The sequence below is a fragment of the Centruroides sculpturatus genome, unplaced genomic scaffold (genome assembly GCF_000671375.1).
Source record: "Centruroides sculpturatus isolate CEXI.00-Female unplaced genomic scaffold, Cexi_2.0 scaffold46, whole genome shotgun sequence".
NCBI classification, from domain to species: Eukaryota; Metazoa; Arthropoda; class Arachnida; order Scorpiones; family Buthidae; genus Centruroides; species Centruroides sculpturatus.
The window spans coordinates 1,002,345-1,021,959 of record NW_019384418.1 but is presented as its reverse complement, the minus strand read 5'-3'; the positions used below and the strand labels follow the sequence as shown (position 1 = coordinate 1,021,959).

General features: G+C 33.1%; 2 protein-coding genes across 6 annotated transcripts in view; one reads left to right on the top strand and one right to left on the bottom strand.

Moving 5' to 3' along the window:
- LOC111619306 overlaps positions 1 to 6,468 on the top strand; it is a 31,220-nt gene extending 24,752 nt beyond the window's left edge. For all 4 annotated transcript variants that reach the window (XM_023361008.1, XM_023361007.1, XM_023361006.1 and 1 more), the window contains 10 exons: positions 967 to 1,038; positions 1,114 to 1,185; positions 1,838 to 1,912; positions 1,975 to 2,046; positions 2,424 to 2,495; positions 2,786 to 2,857; positions 2,929 to 3,797; positions 3,872 to 4,036; positions 5,105 to 5,328; positions 6,242 to 6,468. In XM_023361008.1, coding sequence (XP_023216776.1) covers positions 967 to 1,038; positions 1,114 to 1,185; positions 1,838 to 1,912; positions 1,975 to 2,046; positions 2,424 to 2,495; positions 2,786 to 2,857; positions 2,929 to 3,797; positions 3,872 to 4,036; positions 5,105 to 5,328; positions 6,242 to 6,433 — 1,885 coding nt within the window. In that variant the 3' untranslated portion in view covers positions 6,434 to 6,468. The remainder of the gene's footprint in view (positions 1 to 966; positions 1,039 to 1,113; positions 1,186 to 1,837; positions 1,913 to 1,974; positions 2,047 to 2,423; positions 2,496 to 2,785; positions 2,858 to 2,928; positions 3,798 to 3,871; positions 4,037 to 5,104; positions 5,329 to 6,241) is intronic.
- LOC111619307 (sialic acid synthase-like) overlaps positions 6,439 to 19,615 on the bottom strand; it is a 28,529-nt gene continuing 15,352 nt past the window's right edge. The window contains exons 3-9 of one of the 2 annotated variants that reach the window (XM_023361011.1): positions 19,406 to 19,542; positions 19,118 to 19,333; positions 14,613 to 14,867; positions 14,415 to 14,510; positions 12,882 to 13,052; positions 12,069 to 12,143; positions 6,439 to 6,659 (exon numbers count right to left, since the gene is read on the bottom strand). In XM_023361011.1, the coding sequence (XP_023216779.1) occupies positions 6,474 to 6,659; positions 12,069 to 12,143; positions 12,882 to 13,052; positions 14,415 to 14,510; positions 14,613 to 14,867; positions 19,118 to 19,333; positions 19,406 to 19,537 (1,131 nt within the window). In that variant the 5' untranslated portion in view covers positions 19,538 to 19,542 and the 3' untranslated portion in view covers positions 6,439 to 6,473. The remainder of the gene's footprint in view (positions 6,660 to 12,068; positions 12,144 to 12,881; positions 13,053 to 14,414; positions 14,511 to 14,612; positions 14,868 to 19,117; positions 19,334 to 19,405; positions 19,543 to 19,615) is intronic. The other variant, XM_023361012.1, reaches the window with a different exon arrangement.

The following is a 19,615-nucleotide window of genomic DNA, read 5'->3' as shown; positions in this document are numbered from 1 at the left end:
AAAGTTCAACTGTTCTGACGATAGTTTTTCTTCCGGCGATGGAGGCGTGAAGACGTCGACTCCGGGCTACACAACACTATTTGGACCGAGGTCTTCTATCTACAAGGTGGACTTTAGCGATCTTGATGGCACGGGAGGGTGAAGACAAGTCCTCCGAATATCTGACAAGTTCTCGTGGGAAAATGTCCGGATCACAAGAATTCTGGAGAGGAGCACTGCGAACCAAAGGCCAAGAACTACGAACCAAGAACGTCACATCCTTTTTTGCGCGGTTTTTATAAGTTTTTTCTGGGTCCCAGATCGAACATTCCGATAGGTCGATGCCGATCTACCCCCGCTCTCTAATTGGTCCCCCTCCTCGTTACGAATTGTAACGAGACCGGAGCCCAGATAGCGGGGTGAGTCAACTCCGACTGACAATTTGATTCCTATCGAAGATGTTCGATCTAAGTACTCAAATTCATCCATTGTTTTAACCTGAGTAGTTCGACTTTCTTAGAAATTTTTACAGATATGTCCTTATATGGACATAAAATATTCATTTTGCGTTTGACAGTTTCTTTTTACAATANTTTTACAGATATGTCCTTATATGGACATAAAATATTCATTTTGCGTTTGACGGTTTCTTTTTGCAATATAAAATAATAATTATTATTATTAAAATTTTTTATACGAAATTAAAAACATTTTCTGTGCACGAATTTCGACCCACTTCCGGAGTTTCACACATAGATAAAAGCCGAGAGCATACATGATATTGACTACATACGAACTTCCGGAAGTCAAGTTATTTCAATTCAACGATTTTCCCCCAGACAGAGTTATATGAGCGGTACGACTCTATTGTTACAAGGAAAAGTATGACATACAGGGGCAAGATACTATCAATACTAAAACTGTGACGAAAAATTGCAGCCAAGCATTGTGACGTCACGATAAATAATTGCTGGTGTTTTTATTTAGGATCCTCCAGTATAACGACATAACCGAATTACCGGCCAACAAATTTAGTAATTTGGGAAATTTATATAAGTTGTGAGTAAAGTTTATGTCATTCGATAAATTTTAAAATTCGCTGGAACTAATATATACTTTTCCATATTTCTCTAGGGATTTGAGCAATAACAAAATACATTTTATAGCCAGGTCGGCATTCGAAGGATTGAAGAATCTTAAATCATTGTAAGTTAAAAAGTTTAAGTATATTTTTACATTTTTTATGCTGAAAATTTCTTAAATGTATAATAAATTTATGCAATCTGGATGCACCCTGTTAAAGATCAACACAACTCCTATAAATCCAGTCTTATGGGACACCTGGTATATAAATACGTGAAAGCATACTTTAATCTTAAATACTAAAGTGAAAATTTTTTTAGTTTCTTCCTGCACTTTACACAAGTTTCCATTTTATAAAGAATTAAACAGAAAATTTTTGGCAGATGTTCCGTTCTGTTTTAGACAATTTACTCAGTAGCTGATTGTTTCTTCGAGGCCCTAGCGCTTTTGTTATAAGGCCCTTTAAGTGATTTCTTCTTATATCAAAAATACAATAAAATCGTCAATTTACAAGTTAGGTCACCATTCTTACCGGGGTGCGAAATATATAATACGCCTCGGAAAATAGCCAATGCTTAAAGTTTATCTTTTTGCTACGTAATTTTTAGGCACTCGAGACGAGGTCCTAGGCGCGCATCTATTGGGTAATCCGCCACTTGTTTTACCTTATTTTCGAATTAGAGACGTGTCTGACTTTAGTTCTGTTGCAGATAAAGATGCATTCACCCTTTGTATATTTGATCGTACACTAATTCCAAATTTCCCCGTATTTTAGGCACCTGGAAAACAATCCGACAATAACGGAAATCGAATCGGAGGCATTTTACGGCCTGGCCAGATTGGAAAACTTGTAAGTTTACCTTTGTCTTTTGTTTTAGCACCTTATTTTTAACTTCAATAATTTCTTTCTAGCAATTTAACGGGTCTGAGGTTAAACACGTTGAGGAGGAAAACCTTTTGGGGAATGTCAATGCTGAAATCTTTGTAAGTATCCCCCGTAAGTGTTTTAATCTATTAATTATTTGTAATTCGCTCTATTAAAATTAAAATGTTATACGGTAGACACAGTGCTGCTTATTAGAATAAATACGGCATTGTTTCCAACATATAATCAAATGTACGTAACTTTCTGTTCCACTCCTTTAATCGCTGCCTCTTCTTAAACTAAAGATAAAATTGTGTACATTACATGATGGAATGTACACAAGACGACACAAAACTGTAATAGGGACCAGAACACATTCCAGTTCTGGAAAGTAGTACTGTATTTTTAAATAAAACAATAGATGATCCCAGATTGCTACTCTAAAGTATATTTCGATTGTTTAAAATAATTAACTGTTTTACTCCTTTATTTTTAGGAATATCAGCAATAATAATATCTTGCAAGTAGAAAACGGCGCCTTTCTAGGTTTGCATTCCGTAACTGTTCTGTAAGTATAAGTTATTTGTAAATAATTTCTTCCGGTCAAAGGTTAGTTGTGGCTAACTTGTTTTAGAGCTTCTTTGGTGTGCATTTCCTTTATTGATGAAGTACTCTTCTGCGCTTCACCCCGATAATCGAGACTGCCATAAACCAGTACGGAAAAACGATTAATATTCGCGTAGAGCACCGCTCAATTCTCTCCTCGTAGTGTTTTTATTCTTGTCTTCTCCAAATATTTTCCTATTCATAAACTGTACTTTGGTGAAAATATCATTTTTAATGTTTTATTTTGTTTAGGGACATGAGAGGTAACGACATTGCCGATTTTTCTCATCATATGTTCGTGGGAATGAAATCGCTAGTATATCTGTGAGTGGCTGTTGTTAATTTATTCGGGTTTAAGGCGAACGAGAGTAAAAATAAACCAAACTTTTCTACAGATACAGCGACTCGTTCAAGTTTTGCTGTGTGGCCGCCGATCAGATACCGTTCGATAACTGTTGGCCTCGAGGGGACGAAATATCCTCGTGCGAAGATCTGATGAGCAGCCCAGTGCAAAGATCCTTCCTGTGGGTGCTGGGTCTGGTGGCCCTAGTGGCCAATCTCTTCGTCGTCATCTGGCGCATCAAAATAAGAGACTTCAACAGACCCAGCTCTCTGCTGATCATCTCCTTGGGTTTTGCCGACCTGCTCATGGGAATCTACCTCCTCATAATAGCGGTGGTGGACGTTTACTATCGAGGACACTATATCGAAATTTCGGATTACTGGAGGGAGAGTACCCTGTGCAAGGCCTGCGGAGTTCTGTCCACCGTGTCCAGCGAAGTGTCCGTTTTCACTCTAGTGTTTATCACCCTGGACAGGCTAATTACTCTGTCCTTTCCGTTTTCCAGCCAGAGATTTTCCATCTCGCTGACTTATAAAGTGATCGCGCTTTCCTGGTTGATCGCCATGTTGATCGCCGCCCTTCCGTTGCTGATATATCCGTATTTCTTTGGGCAGTTTTATGCCCGATCGGGTGTGTGTCTGGCGCTTCACATAACTAGCCAGAAAGCCGCCGGCTGGGAATATTCCATAGCGGTTTTCTTCTGCATCAACTTTGTAGTGTTCCTGGTCATCTTTTCCGGATATCTGTACATGTATCTGTCCATAAGAAAATCGTATCGCGCGTTGACTCGTCTGAACGCCAGGCAAGTCAGAGAAAACAAAATCGGACGACAGATGGCCCTCATAGTCTCCACCAATTCTCTCTGCTGGTTTCCCATTATACTGATCGGATTAATGGCAATGGCTGGAGTGAAAGTTTCGGGTAACGAAGCCGAATTCGAGTGCCAAAATTTTAAATATTTTTACATACGTTAACTTATTGCGTTTACTTTTCAGGCGAGGCGTATTCGTGGATTGCAGTTTTCATACTTCCCTTAAATTCGGCCACCAATCCCATAATTTACACCATATCTTCCATGAAGTTCATGTCTTCTTTTTGCGTACTTCCGTTTCGTAGCAAGCACGGGACGAATTATGGGAATAAAACGCTTTCGAAAAGCCGTAAGTGTACTTTCCTAGTCCTTTGTCGGAATTACTTTTTTAAATTACGATCATCCTGTATATTACGTGATTGGCAAAATTATGCTTTTAATAGTGGCATTACGAAAGAAAATAAATATTACAAGTGAGAAAAACAGGGAGGAAACCTACTCTGAGTTCTCTACAGAAAATAATAATGGTTAATATAGGAACGTTGTCTCGTCATCCCCCCATCTCGGCCATAAAATTTTACTACAATCTTTTCCAGAACGAGAAGGGAGCCGTCGTTCATCCCACCGTTTTAACTTGGCTAAATAATTATTTAGCCACGTTCCCGCAAAGTTAAACTAGGAGAATTTTTGTAATTTCTCGCGTAACCTTCATTATTGCTTATTCGAATCTTGCCATTCCTTGCGTTAATTCTAAAAGTAAAACTTTGAGCCGAAGTTTTACTTTTAGAATTAATCTCGAAAGTTTAGTCACCTTCCTCGAGTCTCCGCATCTTAAAATTAATTTATCCAAAACTATATCCTTATGTTATACACTATTAAGAAATTCAAATTATTATCCATTATATTTGATTACACGTGCGTTACGTGTGGTGAAATTGTCATTAGTGTATCTTAGTGTATCCTCTAGATTCTAGAACATCAAGATGGCAATCCTTCTCTGCTTCTCATAAAAATTTGTATCCAGAGTTTTGAATCACTTTGTGTGTGAATATTTACTTATTAAATTTTATACATTTTGTCTTAATGTATGTCTTTTGTTGTTGTTGAGTGGCAGTAATCTTGTGATATATACCATTACGTTAACAATTGTAAATAAAATAATGAAAATCAGCTCCATACTTATTCTGGGAAAGACTATACTATATAGTAGTAACCTACAATGAGGTAGATTTTGATTTAAAGTATAATAAACTATATTGTTGCAATCGAGTGACATTTTATAAGCTAATTAATGTACTGTTTTATTGACAAGACTAAGGATTTATTTTGGCAATAGAGAAAATATTCCGAACGCCACCATAAGTCGAAACATTTGGCTTAACGTTTTTTACAAATTCTCTTCTCTTTCCTCTGTTAGTGACCACGAACGGTAACAGGCTGAGGGAGCCACTTCAGGGAAGACCGTTCAAACCTCCGCAAGGTTACCAGTCGCTGGTCCAGTTTCTACGCACCGTAAAACCTCTGAAACCCAGGATGCTGCTGAAGATCGCCGCTTCGGTGTGCAACACGTTGCGAGAACTTCACGCCGACAGTTACGCTCTGGGAGGTCTGAGCATAGACGCTGTCTTCGTGTCGACTCAGGTAATTACACAAATTCCGTTAGTTATTATGCAGCTATTTGTATACCGTATTTACTCGGGCGATCATCGAATGTGTTGTTGATTTAGAAAAACCCGACGGAGAAGGTTAAATAGGTTCCAACTTCGATACATAACTTACCAAACAAATTTAAGAATCGAACGTTCAGAAATTAAAAAGCATTTATATTTAAGCAAACGGGTATATTCGGTAGCCATGGCCAAAAGCAATTGTAATCTGAAAACTTTAAGGCATTTAATTTTAAATAATAATAAATATTAGACATTAATATTTAATGTATTGTGTGTGTTGTAATTAATTTATTCCAAATGAAAAAAACTACAAGTTGCGGACTTTCAATAATGTCACATTGAATCGTCCCAAAATACCGCTAGTTATTTTATCAGTTATCTTGAAGATTTTATTATGTTAAAATATGTTCTGATTAATATTGTTGAAAAAATCTAGACTTTAACAAATTTTAGAATGTGAAGAAATGAGTTCCTATATTTTTGGACAATGTAAGATCACATCTAAATGACAGTAATATAGCCAGTACAGTATTTATATTTTAGTCGATGTTATGTTAAAACGTTTCCTTACTAAGAGAGAAAGGATGAAACACGAATAAAAACATTAGTTTAGATTATTTTGTAACTGCATGAAAAGACCAAATAGACTCCAAAGTTCATTTTTAATAGCATCCTTTTCTAAACTCTTGCCAACATTTATTAGAACATGGTAGAGTTTATTTTGTTACAGGATAAAATTTTACTTAAAAGATTTTCGTGTTGCCAGACATAGGTGTGCGCGGTGTCGACGGTGTAATTATTATAGGATCACCATTTAAAACGTGTATAAAATTTATTAATACAAATACATTATATTTAAAAATTGACTTATGGTAACTTTTCAGGACGATTCCGAAGAAATACACGTGTACGTTCCAGATTTCAACGCATACAGGATCTGCAGTTCTCCCACAAACGACTTCATAAACGACACCGCTATGGACATGGAAGAATTTGGTCTGCTGTTAAAAAAGATGCTGAGAATATATCACGTGTCCACTCGGTCGCGCGATCCCAACCAGGGAACCGCCTGCTAGGTGAGTGAGATTGGCATAGTGAGATAGGTGAGTGAGTCCGTCAGTCAACAACGTCGTCCGTGATGCTGTGGTCGTAAGATACGTCGTGCTTCGCTGTTCTTCCTATTAATTCGGATAACTCTTCCGCCCTCCGTCCCTTCGGTTCCGCCACTTTGACGTCCAGCATGTCTTCTGTCAAAACCGTTCCCGCAGGAATAAATTTGGCAGCCACTATGGTTTTTCCGAGCTAAAATAAATTAAATTTCAGATATTTTCTTCCGAAACGGAAGTTGCTGGTTTGGGTCTGGCTCACAATAAACCAGACCCAAACCAGCAACTTCCGTTTATTGTGTAAATGTATTACCAATTGGCTTATACTTACTGGACCTACATTTACTCTAATGTTTACTTGCTTGCAAACCAATTAATTAGAAGATATGAGGTAAGCGCACACTTGGGTAGATGGGTGTGTGGAAGGAATTGCATAAGTGTGCTTGTACTCGGTCTGATAGAGCAAAGTAATTGGATAAGCCTTTTTCACTGAGTAATATCATTATCAAAGGATGTTATAAATTATCAATACATAATTGTACATAAATGTACAACCACTCAAAAATAAAAAAACTATTTCTATTAAGGAGTGGAGTGCCAGAATGGCTAGTGACCTTAACTGTCAAAACAATACAGTTCGAGTCAGACGAGCAAAAATTTTGCTTTCTCACATCAGCTCAGATAAGTGCACCCCGTATGCTGACTGCATGCCCATGGTCCTTCGTGGCACTCACTGACTTTTAAGCTTTTATCCCAGCATGTTTATATATAACTAGCAGATGAGCCCGAAGTTGCTTGGGCAAAAAATAACAACAAACATTAGATTCTTTCGTACTTCGAACCTTTATATTATATTATAGTATTACCCGCGACTTAATATTATATTACAGCTGTTACCCACGAATTTGCCCGCGCAGATTTTGCAAGCAAACGCCATTTATATTCAGTATATCAGCAACCATAGTAATTGTTATATAACACCTACCGCTGAGAATGATGAGAATTACCAAGAATCAAACGAACTATTTTCAATTTGATCAATTTTCTGGAACGTTTAAAATCGTTCTATAACTGAACCAATATGCAATAACAAATTCGAATTTAAAACGGCTCGAACATTTGGTTAAAAAATCGAAATATATCAAAATATTTATAACAATGTCTGAAATGTTATCAATTTAATACACCTAAGTACTCAATGAAGACTAAACGTAGTTGAAAACAAAAAATTGCATCTAAAATACAGTAGAGCCTCGATTATCCGACTCAATTGGGGACTGGGGTTGGTCGGATAATTGAAAAGTCGAATAACCGAAAAGTATGAAAAAATCCATTATTAGTGTAGTACTGTATAATATNCGAAAAGTATGGTCGGATAACCGAAAAGTATGAAAAAATCCATTATTAGTGTAGTACTGTATATTAGTATATCGCTATTAACCTACTTCGCGTTGAATTTTCATCGATGTTAAGCCTAACAAAAATTTTTTAAAATAATAATCGTCGCTATTGTATCGTTAAAAATTAGAAAATTAAGCCTCGTTTAAATACTGGCTCCCTTTCATGGTCGAATGAGTGTTGCTAGCTAAAACACGTAAAAATAATATTAAAGTAGCCAAGACATAGCCAAATATTGTAGTGCCACATCACTAGCAGACATTTGAAATTTGCCGACTAGGACGGTTGGTTAACCGAGGTGTCGGTTAATCGGGGGTCGGATAATCGAGGCTCTACTGTAGTACAGTAGAAGCCGTTCTTCAGGTTAAGCCTTAATTAAAATTATGCATCTACTTAAATGCCCTGTACCAGTATCTGTTACTCAAAGCCCGACAATGAGAAATTTTTCTTATTATTGGGCTTTAAGTAATAGATACAGGTACAGGGCATTTAAGTAGATGCATAATTTTAAGCTGCTGTTTGAGTGTATGTACACAATAAGATGTACTCATTTCTACTTATAATTTTTGTAATATAGTACAAATTGTTGGGAAGATGACCCTTCTTATTTTTGTCTCGTAAACTTATTCGCTCAAAAAAAGAGATACATGAACATTTATGCATTGCCTTCGAACTACCATGTAATGTTCCATCTGTCCCAAGCACAAAGGCACATATATCTGTCAATGTCCTACATGACAAGAGCCAACATAATATGGGGTCACCTAAAGACATTGAAATTTTTATTGTATGGTCACCTAAAAACACTAATGAGATTAAGTCAGAGCTGTAGAATAGGGCTACATTATCCTATCAGTCTGTGAAACACTGAAGTTTGTCTGCTGAGGAATAAGCTGATGCACCATTATACTGGTACTAAACATGCCACAGTTGCCCATTCATGGGTGTGTGCTAGTCCACCTGAGATGGTAGGGTCTATGTTAGATGAAAGGGTGAAAAGAGATGTGGAAAATGATGCATGGATATGCATCATTTTCCACATCTCCTTTCACTGGTGTCTTTAGGATGTTTTGTTTTTTACAAAGATCAAATCCCATGTCTCCTTCCACCCTTTCACTACATGAACTATGGTCAGAGTGCTATCAATGAATATTGGATCAAACTGCTGTTCATTCTAGATGCCACACCTGGCACATTAGGTATTTCACAAGCATTGTGAAACATAGATGGCAGGTATAAAGACATTCCATTTCAGTAATAAATTGCCTCATCAGTCCGTACAGTGTACTTAAGCAGTTATGGTTAAACCTAGCATAAATTTAGGATCATGTTGTAGCAATGTAAAATTTGGTGTAGTTGTGTCTATTATAGTTGATTTTGTCTTGCTGCTTCATATGCAATGTTTATATGTAAATATGCATATACAAGGTAATCTTTACCCATATACAAGGCAATCCTGGATCATGATCCTGATTATGCTACCAGTTTTCATTGAGTAATGTCTTACATGTAAGTCTTGGGCAGCTGAAAAGCACTTGTGGAATCTGTGCTGCTTGCAAATATAAGACTGCCACAATGCTCTCAGTAATAAGTTTTAATTTCCTTATCTTTTAACATTTATCAAGATGCAAAAAATGATGTTATAAATGATGTTATCATAGTCTAAGCCCAAAATATCAATATCATTTAATATTAATAATTAAATGATATTGTCTAAGATAATGCTGGATTATTATTGGTCATAAAGTGACTAAACATGATCATTAATTAAATGTATACATAATTGTCTGATCTTAAAGCAAAAATTGAGTGGAGTTGCAGGTTTTACTCTGGACAATGTTTTCTTTCAGTATATTCTAAATATTAAGGAATTAATCATCATTGTATTAAATTTAAAGCCTGAGTTAACATTGTTTGAGTAATTCAAAATATTACAAGAGTACTGTCCACAATCAATGTTTTACATGCAAACATTAAATAATGCACATTTCAAGTATCTTGGCCACCACATCATACTCAGAAGTTGGGCTAAGCATGTTTATTATTATTTCCTTCAATTATAAGATAAGAAACAACATGGTCAAAAATAAATACTGAAAAGGAGGTCACCAATCTCCAATAGGAGATGGTATGACCACACTGAAGCAATATTTCATACAGGGGTAACAGCCCCTTAAACTTTTTTGATCTGCTCTATTTTTGAGGACAAATACTTTCTGAAAAAAAATTATTTTTTCATTTATTTCATTAAAACTGAATATGTGAAGCATGAGACTCAATGTATCCAGGACAGGATACCCTTGAAAACTTCCTAGAATAGCTCACGTCTCAAGAGCAGTAGAGCAATGCCTTAAGTCCTAATCTAAATGCATTTACAACACCACATGTTTTGTCTGAAGTTAACAGTAAATATTATAAATATTTTAGCAATTTAGAGAAACTTTCTCATTGTTCCAACTGAAGTAAAATAGAGGAGGTTACCTATTAAATAAATCAAAAATGTTAAGTAGCAAAAATTAGTTAATATGAACACTTTGCTTGTTTATTAGCTTTATCTTTGGCAGAATACTGTCTATACTCTAAGGTTAATTTGAATATTTTTAAAATCTTATTTGTTTAAATAATAATGGTTCTTTAAAGTTCAAAATTTATTGATCTTTTTTCGCCAGCTTTTACCAAGTAAAGTGATTCAAATTAATTTTGACCGAACAGAAGTCATTCTGAGAAACAAATGAGGACAAACAATTTGACATGATTGTTTCAAAATCAAATAAACAGATTTAACTACTTAGTAAATCTATCCGAGTTACAAGAAGGTATGATGACTTTGAGAGAATTTTTCACAATTAATTACATTGTCAATAATTCACATTTCTATGCCATTTAGCATAGTCAAAGTTTCAGAAAAGATCCAGTAAATTTAGTTCCACCATTTAGATTTTAATTTAATCAATTTAATCAATTTAAATTTAATTTTACCAATATGTGTATATTGGTAAAATTAAATTTAAACTTTTTGATCTACATTGATCTGTGTAATGCATTGAAAGTGGAATATCAACTATGACCACAATATAACTGTACATTTCAAGTTAATTTTTATCAAATTTCCACTTCAAAATTGTGTTGACATATATACATATGTTTATTTTCTTTAGCTAATCATGCTTAATAAAATATATAACTTGCAACTTTTCATGAATAGATTGCATTCTGACCATAGCAATGCAACCACAAGAGCAAATATGAGTAATTAATTAAATTTTTATTATGTAAAAGTTTCCAGTAAAACTAATAATTAGAAGAAATTATTTTATCATAACTCAGTACATTTTTGGTTTTATAATTTTAAAATGCAAAAACTAGAAAATTATTCTTCATAATTAATTGAAATGAGTTTTTATTGCTTACTGATAGCCAAATGACAGTCTACTGCTCTGGAGGACTCAGGAACTTTCCATGGATCATTTGTCCCAAATATATTGGGCCTCACCACAAGTATAATTAATATTGACTTCTTTTTATTCCCAAAAGATGAGGAAAAGAGCTATAAGTCTAAAAATGCCAGATGTGGCAAAATGAATCATTGAAATTACATGTTAAACTTTTTATGCTAGTATTGTCAAAGTTAGATATACTTTGAACATAACTACTTACATAAGTTGACAAATAAAGAATTACAGTCGACCCCTCTATAAGATCATTGATTTTTCCGTTTTATCTGAATTACATGTTGTACGAGTCACTTAGATTTTACAAATACGTGTGCCGGACTGTGAATGGCTCACATATTTGTAAAATCTAAGTGACTCGTACAACATGTAATTCAGATAAAACGGAAAAATCAATGATCTTATAGGGGGGTCGACTGTATATAACTTTTCACTGTAAACTTACAAATATCTTGAATTACAGAAAAGCACTGTACAGTGGCATAGCTACATATTCAGTGCCCTGGAGCAAACAGAATTGGTGCCCCTAGGCGTGGATTCAGGGAGTGATGGGGGCAATCACCCCCAAGCTTCCAATATTCCAATAACCCAAAAACTCAGTGTTTAGACATTAAAACTTAAAATTGTCAAACCCATCTATGACTCGCTTGTATTGGATGGATTAGATTGTACCCAGCATGCTGCTTGATTTTTTCATTATTCAATACAAATAAATAAATCAGAAACACCAGAAACAGATAAAAAAGAATAATGACCTTTTTTTTATCTCTCCCCCTGTGACAGACATCTGGATCTGTGGCTGGTGCACCCACCAGTTCTTCGGAAGAGGTCTGGTAAAATTTGTTTTGAACATTTAGTTGAAAAAAATATATCTAATTATTCCGATTTAAAACCTTATTTAATAACAATTTATTTGAGATTTGAGGCATTTCAATAATAAGATATAAATTTAAACCAAATATAATTCTTCAAGTACAGAGTACCTAATAATATTTACTACACATTATATAAACTGTATTGGCAAAATGTATACAAGTTTAGTTTCATAACAAGTACATAACAAAAATTCAAAATTGTTATTTTCTCGCTTTTTTGTTTGTAAAGTGGTCAATCACTTTCTCCATATCACGTTGACAAACTATTGTTTTTTTCAATTGATATAGTAGCCAAAGAACTAAGATGGTGTTGTGACACACTGCTTCTTAAATAAGTTTCAATTAATTTTAGTTTTGAAAAACTTTCTAACTTTGTGTCCTCATGATTCATGCACCTGGAGCAGTTTGCTCCAACTGCTCCACAGTAGCTATGCCACTGGCACTGTACAATTCACAATGCAATAGAATACTACAATTTGAATAACAAATGTTACATCTTTTAAAACTGTTGAAATATTTAATTTTATGTCATCACACTTTCATTCATTTAACATAGATCAATTCCAGATTATAAATTTTTACAAAATTAAACTTGTCTATTGTGCCATTTTTTTATGATGCTATTAATAATTTACATACAAATTATGAAAATCATTCACTAAATAATAATAATTTTAAATTAGTTATAAATACCTTTTCATAACAAGGAATTTCTGAATCTCTTAATACTTTTTCTGTTGTTCCGAGAGCAAGTTCTACATTTCTGATCTGTCTCACCAACTGTTTGAATTCTTGCGGTTCTAACGAAGCCACGTGATCACTTCCTTTCCATGTTCTATTTAATGTTAGATGTCTTTCGACTACCTTAAAAAGTTTAATGTTGTTTTTAAAATATATCATTATTTTAATGTACAGTATTGAAAATAAAATAAAATAAAATAAAATTGACTATATACAATTCTCAAGTAGTATTCTCTTCTGTCAAAATTATCATGTAAATTTTTTATTATAAAATATGCTATTTTGAACTTTGAAAATTATTAGAATAGAAATATTCTCTTACATTTGCCAATGTATTTTCATTTTGAACTAGCTTACCCATCGCGCATTGCTGCAATCTCAGAAGAAAGGAAATTCAAGCAAACTCATTATGATAAAATTCAATTTACATTTTATCATTTTTATTGAAACTTATTATTCATTTTCATCAGGAAAACATTTCAAATTGTTGTTTCAATTTTATTTATTTATTGGAGTGCTTGTGGATACACGATATTTTTTGTTTTTCCGTCTGGTGCGTACACGAATAAATCGGAAGGTTTTCCGACGCGTGAGCCGGCCACATACAGTTGTCCATGCGAGAAGCACGGATTCTCCAAATTTAGCCCACACACTTGCAGCAATTGTCAGAAGTGCGATATTCCCCATTTTTATATATTTTTTAAAATCCTTTATAATTTTAATTATTTAATTGCTCCTTGCTCTCTTCCTTGGCATATTGTGAAATTTCTGATAGTTGGATAATAAACTGTTTTATTGTAATTTGTCTTTTTAAATTATTTTGAGTTGATATTAAAATTTGGAAAAGGGGATCCCTAGATCAGTAAAATAGGCGAATTTCCTCCTACAACGTCGGCTGTTGTTCGGAATACAGTTAAAGTTTTAACAAAGTTCAAGCGAATACGTAATTAGCAAAAAATAGTTGAAATAAAATGATTAAACAAAAATTATTACAAATATCATAAATAACAGTTCACAAATGCAAATATAGAGATATTTTTTGGAGGGGGAAATGTCTTCACAATTTGAAATCCATCGATCTCACGATGAAATGTTCATATACACTTTATCATAGGATTGCGCCATCTATCATAGGATAAATGTACTAGGCCAGAAACAGTGTATTAAAAACTTCCAAAAGCTTCATGGCAATTGTATTATGCCAGAAACCTTCACGGGAGTATGTTAAACAACTTTCCAAAGTTTCACAGCAAATGGATAAACGGTATGGTAATGCATAAAGGACAGACAGACACACATTCATTTTTATATATATAGATTAAATATAAATTAATCAACAACTGACTGAAGTACAATCAATTAAAAATTTGTTAAATATTTATACTGAGTGAATAGTTTATTTGTCTAAAATTTAATCAAACAAACTCAGACTGACTACTAAGGAAACTCTTAATTATTATACATAATGTAAATGTACTACATTACCTTAGCACCAAGAGCAACTGCTGCAATTGTAATTTCTTGTCCTACTTCATGTCCTGAATATCCAATTATTGCTCCTGGTAACTCACTTTTATAAGTCTATTAAAACATACATGCATACATATATTTTTAATATAAAATATGATTTAAAATTCATAATTTTTAATTATTAAACACAGTAATTATTGATGACAATCTTACTTTCAAAACATTTAGGTGTATGTCTTTGGGTGGTGCAGGATACGAACTGGTACATAACAGAAAGCACAAACGTTTATTAATTGGCATAAGTAAATCATAGACTTTTTTAACTGTCTCCATGTTTTGCATTCCAGTAGATATGACCATGGGTTTTGTAAATTTAGCAGTATGAATCAACTGAGGGAAATTGTTTGAATCACCTGAACCAACTTTAAAAAATGGAATACCAAGTTTATGAAGAAAATCGACAGATTTCTGAAAATTTTATAATACTGAAATGTATTATTCATATAATTATTCAGACAGACTATAAATTACTCCAAATGCATACGGAAAGAATCAACATGGATATTAACCAATGAGCTTCAGCCATTGATCGCTTAATTGAAGCAAGTTACTTCTGGTTTCTTCTTCCTTTGTTAAACATGTCACTGCCATTATAAACAGTGTTAAAGAAGCTTCACGTTCTCATATTGAAATATGAGAAGTTCCCTACAGTAGTTATTAAATACATGATTCTTTACAGTTAATACATGCTATAAAATAAAATTTGCACATTGCCTGACATATTAAGTAAAAGACATCATTAGGGAATGTGATGATTGGTTTAACTAAAGTGACATCATGTGTGACATTCCTCTCAAGTTGATTCTTTCCATAGACAGATTATCTAAAAAATGTTATATTTTTTTAAAAATTTTTTAGTTAAGAACATTTAATATAAAATAATTATTGATTACAGTTTACTTATAATAAACTTTAAGCAATAACTATTTTCATAGGTTACAACAATGATTAAAATTCATTTTGAATTTTTTTTAATAAAAAAAAGGGCTGTAATCTAATCTGGAATTTCATTTAAAATTCTTTGCTTTAAAAATACTTTCTTTATAATGTCTTGACAGTTCAGATGACAAACTGTCATAATAAATATCAAGAACTATTTATTTAATACTGTTGAGCATTAACATTGTAACTAAACAATCTTTTTAAGCTTAATACTGTAATTTCATGCAGATAGCTCATGGGTTATCTGAGTTTGAAAAATAATTTTAAAGAGGTGCAGGCTATGCAATGGTGTGGGTTACATGCCGATTTTAAACTGCAGTCATTAGTTAAAGTTGATCTGGTGAGTTAGTTGCCTGCCACTGGCCAACTAATTAATTACACAAGCCTACAAAAAAAAATTTTTTTTTTGGTGCCTAGGATTTTAGAACTGATTTTAGGCTATATTTGGGTTGCTGAATCCAAATATGAAATCAGTTTTTCTCTATCAGCTCTACTTTTTTAGATCTGTGTTTTTTTAATGTACAGTGCTACATGAAATGTGTAGCTCTAATTCCAGTTTGTACAGTTCTAAATCACATATGCAAGAATTGATTCCTGTATATTTTCCCCTTTGTTAGTCTGCCGTCCAGTTAATTCCAGGTAAATCCACCAAATGAATTAAGCATTCGGTAATAAATTGACATTCAATGCTTCAACTAGAGTTGAGGTAAGTTTGTAAATTCTAGCCATGCAGTGTCTAGATCAGTGTTTCCCAGCCTTTTTTGTGCTATGCCCCACCTAAGCCTTTCTAAAATTCTTATGCCTCAGTTAAGTATAGAAAAAATTAAAGCAGGAATATTTGACGGCCCACAAATAAGACAACTCATTAACGATTTTGCCTTTGTAAATTCGATGAATGAAGCTGAGCGGAAAGCCTGGACTACATTTGTTGCAGTTGTCAGAAATTTTCTAGACAAATGCAAAGCTGAAAATTATGTTGAACTGGTAAACGAGATGCTTAACAGTTTCAAATCCCTTGGATGTAATATGAGTATTAAGGTGCACTATTTACACAGTCACTTAGATCGTTTTCCTGAAAATTTAGGAGACACCAGTGAAGAACAAGGTGAAAGATTTCACCAGGATATTAAAACTATGGAGGACCGCTACCAAGGAAGATGGGATACGCATATGATAGCAGATTACTGCTGGAGTTTAAAAAGGAATTGCTCCAACATACATTCATGAAAATCACAGAAAAGAAGCTTCCTCAATGTGTAACTGTTTAGTTTTATTGATGACTTTTTCCTCTATCTTTGTATAGAATAATATTTGCATAATATAATAATAAAAATTCCGTGTTTAGTTTTTTTACTTGATCCATGGATGTAACTTAAGATATTGAAACGTATATTTCGCTAAAATGCTATATCTTAAAAATTAGAGCTCCTAGGCAAAAACTAATGCCATATTTGAATTCAGGACATCAAATTCATATGAAATCAGCTCAAAATACCTGGGCACCAAAACCACTGTTGACCTGTGTTATTTATCATTTATGAAAAATGACCAAGTGTTTAATTATACTCCCACTGTTTTCACAACCCTGATCTATTTCAACAGATTTGCAAGTATTTATTGAAAAATTAAATCTTAATTAAGATACAGATTAATTTTCAGTCTAATATAAAACACAAATCTAAAAGAATTATAAGAATTTTTTTAGATAAGTAGATGTATGTTTTTTACAGATAAATCTGCTTAACTGAGTCATTGAAACACGCTCAGCCGATTGCAAAGACAATGTTTAGAGACCAATGGCAGTTTACAGATCAGGTAGACCGCTGTTCAGAAAAATTTCATTGCAGAGACGGCGTTTCTTGCCTGCCACAATGTAGACAGCGATTAGAAACAAGTTATTTGACCAATTTTCTAGACTCACTTGACAGCGGGTTTAGAGGGCTTTTCAATTCGAGTGGTAGCTTTGTTCATGGAAAGTTTAGATAAAAACAGATATCGTTCCTTTGATAAATGTTGTAAACGGTACAAATCAACAAAATTATTCATTAATTAATTGCTTGGAGAAAAAACAACAAAATTAAATACTTAAAATTTGCTTTAAATGTTCCAATTTCTATATTCAAATGGGTGAAGACTTAAAACTTCAATTAATTTAAATCAGATGCATTTATTTACAATTCAAGTATTGTGTTTGTTTTAAAACATTAATGCATTTCGGAGTCATTGTACTGTTAAACAAACAAGACAATTTTAATAATTACAGAAATCTATTTATAGATATAAAAAAAATGTAATATTCGTAATAAAATATTTAAAATTATTCATTTCGACAGTAATAAGATGTTGAAATAATTCCTTAAAAATCTATTCCGAAGACTAATTTCAAATTCGGTATAAATTTTCTAAATATGGACTTGTTCGTATTTTAAACTGTATTGGCGATGAAATTAAATATCGAAATGGAAAAAAATTGTCATTAATTGCCAAACAATATTTTGACGGCCTTAAGATTTTGTTTCTGCAAGCTTTCGGAATATAGCTGATGACCATTTCTGATGTCAGAAACAAATAACCCGATTGGCCAAACGACTCCTAAAACAGGGGAGTAATAGCGAAGTAAGTAAGAGCCAATGTTTTGCCAAAGTTCGTTTAGAGAATGGTCAGAAATAGATGATCATCGTCTTTGCAATGCATTTTAAACCGCGGTTCAACAGACCAACAGAATGGTCTATAGGCCATTCTGTTGATAAACGTCGTTTAATGTAAACTCTGTCTCTGCAATCAGCTGACTATGTCTATAATTGCAATAAAAAAATTAAGCTATATTAAATACATTAATTTTTATTGGTTTATTTCTTTCTGTCAGTTCTAGATTACAAATATAGATGTTTAACTTTCAATAAGTGATAGTTTGTATTGTTCATAATAATTATGAAATAGTTCTAAAAGTTTTTGATAAGATAGAAATTGCATATGTGAAAAAATTCTACTGTAATCAAAAATTATCAGGAATGGTTCATTTAAACTGCACATGCAAAAGAGGACACTGTTGTCATCTGGTAGGACTTGCATCGACATCTAGCAACAATCCTTATGTCATCATCTGTTTTCATTTTCAAATAAATGCTTGTTTTGTGTGTTAAGAATATTTTCACTAGCAATTTTACAAAATGTTGAATGTAATTGAGCTAAGAACGTGTTAAATTTTCTTTTTGCAACAGAATTACTGCTGCAAAAAAGCATTTTATGACGATAGTCTATCAAAAATAAGAGTGGTAGATATTAAAGAAAAGCAAAGAATGCATCAAAGATAAACCACACTTTGGTAGACATCCACTTCAACTGATAAACAACACATTACTCAATGATTGCCATTTAGCAATTAGGATTATTATTAAACATTCTCCAGTACCTTTTGGATCTTCTCAAGCAATTTTAAAATATCATTTGAGCCTGCAGCACATTACTTGTCAAGTTGTTCCAAAAACATCGAATTTTTCCAAAAATATGTTTGAGTGGCTGAGGGAATGCTTTCTCGAAGTAAATCATTCTTAAAATGCATCATTTCAAGTGATGAAATGTGGATGTACACTTTTAACATCAAAACAGCTCAACAATTGAATGAATGGTGCTCAAAAGGTAAAGTGAGACCGAAAAGACCAGGTCAGTGAAATTTGAAATAAAAAATCTGTCTCAATAATATATTTAAAATTTACCTTATCCATTCCAGATGATGAAAATGAAATATCTTTTTGTTGTGCAAATTGATATAATTCATAAAATTGATCTTCACTAAATTCCAGATGCTTTCGGTGTTCTCCATAAGTCTTTCCCCAAGAATTTAACGATACATATGGTCTTTCAAGAGCTGCTTTATTGAATCTTGATGGTAAATCTGTCTTTTGAAATTTTACACAGTCTGCACCTATTTCCTATTCAGATAATAATCAATAATGTAACCAAAAAAATGTGAAAAAATATAAAATAACAACAATGATAACAACCTTTGCTTCAATAATCATTCTTTTAGCAATATTAATATCTCCTTGATGATTCTGTCCAATCTCAGCTATTATAAAACAAGGATGATTTTTACCTATCTTACGTCCAGGTATAAGTTCAAATTCAATATCCATTTTTCCTATAAATATAAATTTAAAAAATATATATATTAGCAATTAAATTTTATATAAAATGAAAGTTTTAATTATAAA